Source organism: Grampus griseus, assembly GCF_964374135.1.
Source record: "Grampus griseus genome assembly, chromosome: 19".
Classification (NCBI taxonomy): domain Eukaryota; kingdom Metazoa; phylum Chordata; class Mammalia; order Artiodactyla; family Delphinidae; genus Grampus; species Grampus griseus.
The window spans coordinates 282,175-292,210 of record NC_139013.1 but is presented as its reverse complement, the minus strand read 5'-3'; the positions used below and the strand labels follow the sequence as shown (position 1 = coordinate 292,210).

The following is a 10,036-nucleotide window of genomic DNA, read 5'->3' as shown; positions in this document are numbered from 1 at the left end:
ATGCTGCCAGGGACAGGGGCACTGAGGCCCAACACCCACAGTCGGTCTGTGAGGAAGAGGAACACACGGGTCCGGGAGCACATGCTTCCAGCTTTCGGCCCCACGGCCCACAGTCCTTTATTACAGAGCAGGGGTCCCAAGACCAGGCCTCAGTCCATGATGGGCCCACCTGAGACGCCCCAGGCGCCAGATGAGGGAGGATTAGCTCGGGTCGGGGAGCTGGGGACATTTCCCGGCTTGACACAGGGGCAGGGGAGCAGACCCCACCCCACTCATGGGAGGGGAGAGGCGTGAACCAGAGTCGGAGCCATGAATCCTGGGCCCTGCACCATGGTTGAGCCCTAGTTCAGGTTGGAGATGATCCAGTTCTCAGAGGTGGTCGGGTCCCTGACCATCCCCAGCCAGCCCCCACCCGGAGGGCCGAGTACGTAGGAGGAGACGAATAAGGCGGGCTGGGCTGGAGAGAAGGGTGGAAGCAGGAGAAGGGCCTGATCTCAGGAGAAAGCGTGGGCTGGTGGCGGGAACGTGGTCAAGTGGCCGCGGCAGGCGTGACAGCGGGTGGGGCTTGACCGATCCCTCGGTGGGCGTGGCCAGGCCCCATGCCCGGATCAGGGCGCAGGGTGCGCGGCCAGGTGGCGCTCCAGCAGCGCGCGGTGCGAGAAGACCTTGCCGCAGGCGGGGCACGGCGCGCGCTCCGGCCGGTGGGTGCGCATGTGCACGTTGAGCGAGCTCTTCTGCGTGAAGCGCTTGGCGCAGACGGCGCACTGGAAGGCGCGCACGCCCGTGTGCGTGACCATGTGCTTGAGCAGGTAGTCGCGCAGCGAGAAGGATCGCCAGCACACGGCGCACTGGTGGGGCTTCTCGCCTGCGGGCGACAGGGCGGGCAGCAAACTCAGGTCAGGTGGGGAAGGGCCCCGGGGCGCCTTTGCCGGCAGGGACTCCCCTCCCCAACCGGACCAGCCATCCATCCGGAATCCCCCCGCCCGGCAGCGACGCCCCTCTCCCCGACCCTTAGGGTCATACCGGGATGTCACTGCCTGTCTGTGACCCACAACTCCCACAGGTAGCCTCCCAGCGGGGAACCCCGCAGGTCTGGGACATCGTTGCCCACCGAGGCTGACCACTCAGGTCTACCCCCACCTCCAGGGACCTTCCCGCCCCCAAACCGCACCGTGCCTGGCACAGGGCCGCGGGCTACCCCTCCCCCATCCCTGCCACGCTCACAGAGCGTTCTGGACTGTCTGGTCGCTGGCCACCATTCTGGGGACAGTCTAGCAAGGCCCAGCACCCTTACACTGGGAAAGACCCCGGCATACCTACCCCCTCCCTTCTGGCTGCTATCATGTTCCAGGGGTGACAGAGTAGGCTGCCCCCCTCCCCCTGAATCAGACAGGGGGAGACAGGCTGTGTTTGACCCCTAGGGTCATCAAGTATTAACAAAAAGCCTATCTCCAACGATCAAGGGGCTCAGAGACCCAGCCCGGCTCACCCGAGTGGATGAACATGTGCTTGGTGTAGTTCTTCCGGGAGCTGAACGTCTTGTGGCAGTGACTGCACTCATAGGCGGGCGGCTCAGCACCCGGGGCGCGCGCAGGGGTGGTCGACGGGGCTGCGCTGGGAGCGGCCGGTGGGGCCGGGGCCTCCCCTAGAGGCGCGCTGGGAGCTGCGTCCGGCTGGAGCGCTGGGTAGAAGGCGGGTGGGGGCGCAGGGGCCGGCCCCGAGGGCGCGGGAGGGGGTTGCGCTGGCGGCCCGGGAGCGCCCAGATGAAAGGGGAAAAGCGCGACGGGCGGCCCGGGGGTCTTCACGCCAGGTGGGCGGGGTCCGGATAGGACACAGTCGGGCGGGGCAGGGGTCTCGGCGGGACAGCCTTCAGGGGCGGTTTGATCTCCGTCTTGCCAAGCGGAGACGTAGCTGTCGGGGAACACGTCCTCGGCAGCCGAAGTCCCCCGGAGGAAGTCCCGCCCGGCGCCGCCGTAATCGGAGAGGCCGGCGGGCGCAGGCGGCTCCTCGCGCGCGCCGTCCGCGGCCGCAGGTAGGAAGCCGGCGGCGCAGTCGGGGAAAGAAGGGGGCGCCTGGCCCTCACCCGGGCCGCCGCCTTCGCCATCCTCGCCGTCGGTCTCCTCATCGGTCTCGTCGTCGTCGTCGTCCGCGCCGTCGTCTGGCGCAGCGGTCAGGGCAGGGTCGGCATCCGATCCCTCCGCCTTGGCAGGCGCGGGGGGCGCGGGCAGCTGCAGGCGCGCGGGCTGGCGCTGCTTGCGTGTGTGCGCGGCACCGGGGTGGCCCGGGGGGCGCGCGGCCAGCAAGTGGCGCAGGCGGTGGCGCAGCTGCGCGGGCGCGAGCGGCGGGGGCACGGGCGTGGGCAGGGGCGCGGGCGCGGGGGGGCCCGGGGCAGGGGCGCGGGCGCGGGCTATGATTTGCGTGCATTCGTCTATGACCGTCTGGATGCGCAGCACCGACGCGGCCGTGAGCACCTGCAGCGCTTCACCCTGCGCCACCACGAGCGAGCCGCTGTAGAGGAACTCGACGAGCTGGCGCACCGTCTGCGCGGGCACCACAGGCGGCACGCGGATCTCAGAGTGGCCGAGCAGCAATTTGTCCTGGAAGAAGGGCGAGCCGGCGGCCAACACGCAGCGGTGTGCACGCAGTGAAGCCTCGCGGATGCGCACAGTCACGTCACAGAAGTGCCCACCCAGCCGCTGCCCGTTGAGGGTCTCAAGCAGGGATCGGGAGAAGTTCTGCAGGTGAATGTGGTGCACCGCCTCCGCTGCCGCCATCTGCACCGGACCAGCGGGTGTGGGCAAGAGGAAGTCAGCCAGGGACCCACCTCTGCCCCAGCGTTCCCATCCCTTCAGCGGGACAGGGCCCAAGGGTGAACCACACCCCCAGGCTTCAGGAACCCCAACCTTCTCCAATGCCCCTGGCCCCTCGAAGTCCTGGTTCCCAACACAGCAGGACTCCCTGCCCCCACCCCAGGACTTCTGCAGCCCCCTCTACCTCTGAAGCCCCCAGCACACCGCTGTGAGAGGGCTGGGGATACCAAAGGTTTGCTGCCCTCCGGTCTTGCTTACTGCCAGCGTGGGGAGCTCCAGGGCTCGCTTCCCCTATTTTGCCCCACCCACCCTTCCCGGAACTCTGGTATCCATAGCCTTCCCCACATCCTCCTCTGACAGGACACCCTGTGGAGGAGAGGGCGGGGACCCCTATCTAGAACAGGCTTCCACGTCTCACCCACTCCCCACCCTGCTGGCTGCGACTCCCACCATGAGTGGCTTCTTTTTGATCTCCCTCGATACAGCCCCCAACCTTGGAACATCCAAGGCCCTGTGCAGACCGAGGTCTGCTGCCTCAGAACCTGGCTACTTTAACTAGTGTATATGGAAGTCTTCGCAGGGGTGTGGCTGGCATGAACTGCCTCCGGGGCTAAGCGATTCGGGGTGTGCATAGTCACACAGAGTTGAGACTAGATTGGGCATTAGCCTAGCAGGTGCCCTGCGGGAGGAAAATACATGGTCTCTGGCCCGCTCCAGCACAGCGAGCGGGAGACGCCTCCTGCAGCCTCACGCTTCCTGGAATATTGATTGGGCCTGTGGGGCGCAGGGTGTGGGTAAGGCATAGAGAGGGGGCTTGTGGACTGTGCAGGGGTGTGTGATTGCTTGGGTGCAGGTGGAGCGGCAGAGGCCTCAAGATCAGCATGGCTGAGCAATATGGACACTTCTCGTTAAACTGTGGCCTCGAAATCCCAGCACTGCCCAGCCTCAGGCACTGGAAAGGGAAAGGGGTACCACCCCCCTGGGAACAATGGGAATCTGAGAAGCTCAGCTACTTCACCAACAAACAGGCAACATGCTTGCTTGGCCTCAGTTTCCCCTCTATCTTAGATACCTGGCTCACCCCACACCCAGGCCACACACACCTCCAGTCTAGGGGAGAAGCATCAGTCAGGACAAAAGACACACCCTGAGACCCACCCACTCTGCACCAGCCTGGCTCAGGTGAGGCCTCTCTTAACTCCTCGGGGTCTACTTCGGTCTCAGACTCACCCCCTCGGGCGCCTTAAGCCCAAACAGCCTTTCCTTTGCTGGGGCCATTCACGATCCATATCTGACCCCTCAGACCACTCTGCACACCTCCACTGCCCCAGTAACCTCCTCGCGTCCCCCCACCTCCCGGTCTATTCCCGACGCGACAGCCAGAGGGAGCCTGTTCAGACCTAACAGTTCGGGACCCTCCTTAGCTCAGAGCTCTCCAGTCAATTCCTCAAACAGGCCAACTCCGCACGTACCGTTACCTCTGCCACAAGCACCCTTCACCGTCTTTTTTCACCCAGCACCTAAAGGATTTCAACTCCGTGCCCGGGCAACGGGGGCAGAAACCTGCGCCTCAATCCGTAGGGACTGAACCCTTCCTCTTCCGATCCACCCCCGCCGTGCTCCCCAGCAGGCTCCAACTATAGTGCAGGTGCAGCAGAGCCTCTGGGCGCCTCGGAACAAAGGCCCACCTTGAGACGCCGCACCCAGGCGTCCTCGCCACCACGCTTTTGCCCCCGCCATGCACTTTGCTCCGAGCACCCTCTCCCGTTCTCTGCGCCGTTGCCCGCGCCTCACCCTGAGTCCAGCACCCCCTTCTCTGATCTGCCCCGGCTGCGCCCGCCCCAGCCCTAGCCGACTAGGTTTCCCGCCTCCGCGCTCTTGCCCGCGAAGTGCCCCCGTCCTGCAGCGCCCCCTCACGTCTGCGGCGCGCGCTCCAAGCCTAGCGCGGGCGCCCCTCCCCTGGCACGCCCCGGCCTCCCCGCCGGCCCTGCGGCAGGGGGATGCCCGCCTGACCCCACCTCCGGCTCCTCCTCAGGCACCAGGCCGGGCGGTGGCCGCCTCCAGCTCACCACTTTCAAGGCCGCACTTCCGGGCCGCGACGCCGGCGGAACCAAAGTCCGCCGCTGCAGCGGCGCGGCGAACTACTAGGTCAGAGCAAGTTTCCGGTGTCTCCATGGAGACTAGTCGCCGCTGCAAGGTCGCACTTCCGACCAAAGTCACAGGGGCTGGGACAACCAGGCAGTGTCGCCCTAGAGACGGGGCGGGGGCGGAACCTGTGCCGTCAATCTGTGGGCCGCACCCACTCGCCTGTGCTGCGGGGCGGAAGAAGGTGAGAGGGAAAGAGGGTGGGAGGGCGGTCGGCTCCGAAGACCCCGGCGGGTCCCGGCAGGTTTAAACCCCACTGCACCCCAGCCTTCCACCCATATGGATGGAGCAGCAGTAGGGCTCGCCCCTGGTGCGGGACTCCAGCCCGAGTGGGGCCTGGGGGCTGCAAGTGGGATGTGGGAGCGGACGCCAACTCGGGCCGGCCCTGAGCCTGGATCCCAGGTAGAAGATGGAGGCAGCCAGACTCGATGCCCCTACACCAGGCCCACCTGCCCCAGGGCGAGTAGTGTTCACTTAGTGCCCGCTGCATGCCACACTCTGGGCCGAAGCTGAGAAAAGAAGGGGAGTGGGGGTGTGTGTGTGTGTGTGTGTGTGTGTGTGTGTGTGAGCTGGGTCCTACGTCTGCCAGGAGGGTGGTGAACAGCCAGACTTCAAAGCCCAGAAGACACTTTAGGGGACAGAATCTGTGGGAAGAGCTGTCTGGGCAGAGGAACAGCCGTGATCCGCAAGGGCCTTGAGGTGGGGCTGGTTGTCCAGGACATCCGTGAACCAGGCCCACTAGATGGTGAGGCTGCAGTGGTGGGCTGGCTGGGCCTTGTTCCCTACTCATGGGGGCTGAAGGAAGGCGGGGAGTCGGGGGGGAGCGGTGCCTAGACCTCAGTGGACCCCATGCTTTCTGCAGCAGGTGTGGATTCCAGAGTGGAGGGGCTGACTTCTCTGCTGCCAGTATGAGGACAAGGTCAGCATGCCAGCCTCCTGCCTCAGGCAGCTGCTGAGCGAGCAGCTGTGTTGTAGACGTGTTCTAGATGTGTTGTAGACATGTTCCAGGCAGGGAAGGGAGGGGATGTGCCAGGTGGGAAGCATTCCATGGCCCATGCCCCGAGGAACATTAAATCCCAGTCCCGTGGCCTCGTTGTCCTCACTGTCGCTGTTCAGAATCTAAGTCCTTCACGATGGCCTGCCCGGCTCACTGGGTCTTCTTCCATCGAACCTCCTCTACCCAGTTCCTATCACTGTTCATTCCTCTCTGGCTTCACAGGCCCCTTGCTGCGCCCACCTCGACCTGTGAGGCTAGGGGTTCATCTGTGCCCTTCACCTTGACAGACAACTATTGCCACTACGACCCAAACGGGAGGACAGTGGACCTAGTGGGGCAGCACACATAAGAGGTCCCGAAGGCAGCAGTGGCGGCTCAGACCTCAGCAGGGGAGGCCAGGTGCGGGCAGAGTCAGGGTAGGAAGGAGAGGACACGGGCGGCTTCAGAAACGTTCTCAGCAGATGAGGGTGCGATGGAGGACCTGGCCCTGAAGGAGTGTGAGAGACAAGAGGAAACACCCAAGCCTCGACCCCCCTCAGGCTGCAAAGGAGATGGGAGCAGTGGCCTCCAGCGATACAAGCCTTCAGAAAATGTCTTTTTTTTTTTTTTTTTTTTGCGGTACGCGGGCCTCTCACTGTCGCGGCCTCTCCCGTCGCGGAGCACAGGCTCTGGATGCGCAGGCTCAGCGGCCACAGCTCACGGGCCCAGCCGCTCTGTGGCACGCGGGACCCTCCCAGACCGGGGCACGAAACCGCACCCCCTGCATCGGCAGGCGGACTCCCAACCACTGCACCACCAGGGAGGCCCAGAAAATGTCTATTTTGCTTTTCTCTCCAAAGACCTTGGCCTGTGATTGTGGGAGCATCTCGAAGAATAAATAGTGTGGCTGAGGACGCAGGTTTAAGATGCCAGGGGTGGGCCCATGTGGCCTGCCAATATGGCAAGCTCCCGACCAGGTCTGAGAGTCTTGGAGGCGGTGGGGATGAGAAGGCCACACTGAAGGGAAGAAGCCGAGAGCTCAGGGCAATCACAGACACATGAAAGGAGCAGAGGAAATTGAGCTCCCACATGACTGGGCCTCCTGAGCGGGGAGGCAGGCCCCCACCCCCAGCCACCCAACACACACACACACACAGAGATTTCGTTTTATTTATTTGCTTATTTTTTGGCCGCACTGCACAGCTTGAGGGATCCCAGTTCCCCGACCTGGGATCAAACACGTGCCCCACCCCCCGCAACTGAGAGCATGGAATCCTCACCACAGGACGGCCAGGGAAGCCCCTACAGTTTATATCAGCAGTCAGGAGGCTCAGCCCCTCCTCCCAGCTCAACCAGGGTCCCCAGCCTCTCTCCAACCTCCTGCCGTGCCAGCCACTGTCCACGGAGGAAGCCCAGTGTTCAGGTCTCCAAGCCCAGCCCTATCCTAGTGGGTCTGGACTGTGCCAGGTGTGGGATGCAGGGCCCAAGACTCAGGCACACACCTCAGTCTGCCAGGAGCTTCCCTCGGCCAGCCCGGGGTTAGACACCAAGGGCGTCCCCAGGAAACAGGGTGGAGACCGAGGGAGGTCCCTGGCAAGGCAGGTACCAGCAGTGGAGGGTTTAGCCCTCCAGACGTGCTGAGAGGAAATGGAGAGCCCTTTGGTCTGGGGGAGGGGCAGTGGCAGGATCCCTAATACACCAGAAAGGCCCTAGAAGGAAAGAAACATCCAGATAGACATCAAGGACTGTCACTGAGGGGGTAGAGGTGGCGGGGGGAATAATTGCTACTTCAATTTGCTTTTATATTTGAAAGACAACGAACCTCCTACTAGCCCTGTGGCCTGAGGAAACTGTGGGGAGGAGGAGACCTAAACTGAAATAACAATCTTAACTGCACAACTACTGATGTTGCTTCTCCAGGGTCCCTGCACCTAGGTCAAGTACCGGGCCCTTGGATTAATTTTCAAAAGTTAAAAAACCCAAATATGTGGAACCTAGAAAAGTGGTACAGATGAACCGGTTTGCAGGGCAGAAATAGAGACACAGATGTAGAGAACAAACGTATGGACACCAAGGGGGGAAAGTGGCGGGGGGGGGGGGTGGTGGGATGAACTGGGAGATTGGGATTGACATATATACACTAATATGTATAAAATAGATAACTAATAAGAACGTGCTGTCTAAAAAATAAATAAAATAAAATTCAGAAATTCAAAAACAAAACCAAACCAAAAAAACCCCCCAAGAAACAGAAAACAGTAGAGCACACACCGGAGCACTCACACTCTCAAATTAGCAAATATTCTTGTTTTGTCCTTTTTTTTCCTCCTGTTTTTAGTACACTAAAAATATTTTTTTCAAGTAAAAACCTTTTTTTTTTTTAAAGTAAAGCTTGTAGGTGAAGGGGAAAGCCCCTGGAGGTGGCACACCTAGGTAATTCTGTCCTTATGGCCTCTTGTTCCATCCCGGTTTAATGCATCCCCTGAGGCCAGATTAAAATGTTTGTTTTAATCAATGTTCTAATCCCTTCCCCTCCCATCCCTCATTGCTCCTCGGTGCCCTGGGGCTGGGAGTTCCTGGCACCCTGGCACAGGGGCCCAGTACAGCCTTTCCTACTTCTTTTTTTTTTTTTTTTCTTAAACTACTTTTTAAAAAAATTTACTTATTTTTGGCTGTGTTGGGTCTTCGTTGCTGTGCGCGGGCTTTTCTCTAGTTGCCTCGAGAAGGGGCTGCTCTTCATTGCAGTCTGCGGGCTTCTCATTGCGGTGGCTTCTCTTTGTTGTGCACAGGCTCTAGGTGTGCGGGCTTCAGTAGCTGTGGCACACAGGCTCAGTAGTTGTGGCTCGCAGGCTCAGTAGTTGTGGCGCATGGGCTTAGTTGCTCCGTGGCATGTGGGATCTTCCCGGACCAGGGCTCAAACCCGTGTCCCCTGCATTGGCAGGCGGATTCTTATCCACTGCGCCACCAGGGAAGTCCACCTTTCCTACTTCTGAACACCAAACTCTCTGATAGAATTCTTCCATCTCAAGTGCACATATGATCCAGTCATTTTTAGTAAATTTACCATTTTCTGTAACACTTAGCATCCTCCTGTTTTAGAACATTTCTGTCATTCCCAATGAAATACTCTGCCCATCTACTGCCAGTCTCTGTTCCCACCCTGTCTCAGGCAGCTGCAGATCTAATGTCTCTATAGATTTGCCTGTGCTGGACATTTCATAGCAATGAAACGGCACAATATGAGGTCTCCATCACTTTGCCTCAGGCTGGTGTGCCAGCCACCCAGATGTGAATTTCGTCTGGTTGGATTGTTCCTTGTTTTCCGTTCAGGAGCTGTGCCCTTGGCTTCAGGTCTGAAAAGCACTTCCCAGCCGAGGTGGGTGACTAATGCAGAACCCTCCCAGGCCTGCTCTTCCAGGCTGTGTTCCTGCTGGGTCCATGGTGGCTGAGGCCCACCCAGACCTGGTTCCCTCCACTCTGCCCTCTTTGTGTTTAAGACACTGATTAATTCTTCTGGTTTTTCTTTTTTCTTTTAATTTATATATTGTGGCTGCACCAGGTCTTAGTTGCAGCATGCGGATTTCTTAGTTGTGGCATGCGTGCAGGATCTAGTGCCTCGACCAGGGATCAAACCCCAGCCCCCTGCAGTGGGAGCGTGGAGTCCTACCCACTGGATGACCTGGGAAGTCCTAACTCTTTTTATTTTATTTTATTTTATTTTTCTCGAAGTATAGTTGATTTACAATGTTGTGTTAATTTCTGCTGTTCAGCACAGTGATTCAGTTATACATATATATATATATGTATATACAATTGTTTTTCATATTCTTTTCCATTACCGTTTACCACAGGACATTGAATATAGTTCCCTGTGCTATACAGTAGGACCTTGTTTCTTATCCATCCAATATATACTAGTGTGCATCTGCTAATCCCAAACTCCCAATCCATTCCTCCCCCACCCCCACTTCCCCTTGGCAACTGCAAGTCTGTTCTCTATGTCTGTGAGTCTGTTTCTGTTCCGTAGATAGGTTCATTTGTGTCATATTTTAGATTCCACATATAAGTGAAATCATACGGTATTTGTCTTTCTCTGTCTGGCTTA

At 59.6% G+C, this 10,036-nt stretch overlaps 1 protein-coding gene across 3 annotated transcripts; it reads right to left on the bottom strand.

The window, feature by feature from the left end:
* Positions 1 to 102: 102 nt before the first annotated feature.
* Positions 103 to 4,915, bottom strand: ZBTB45 (zinc finger and BTB domain containing 45). Of its 3 annotated transcripts, none has more exons than XM_082677086.1 (3): positions 4,829 to 4,915; positions 1,490 to 2,774; positions 103 to 865 (listed from the first exon to the last, which is right to left on the bottom strand). In XM_082677086.1, the coding sequence occupies exons 2-3, from the start codon at positions 2,772 to 2,774 to the stop codon at positions 609 to 611; spliced, it is 1,542 nt and encodes a 513-aa protein (XP_082533212.1). In that variant the 5' UTR covers positions 4,829 to 4,915; the 3' UTR covers positions 103 to 608. The 3 variants fall into 3 exon arrangements, with proteins under 3 accessions (XP_082533212.1, XP_082533211.1, XP_082533213.1); XM_082677085.1 differs by lacking the exon at positions 4,829 to 4,915 and adding an exon at positions 4,499 to 4,623; XM_082677087.1 differs by lacking the exon at positions 4,829 to 4,915 and adding an exon at positions 4,108 to 4,131.
* Between the last annotated feature and the right edge of the window lie 5,121 nt (positions 4,916 to 10,036).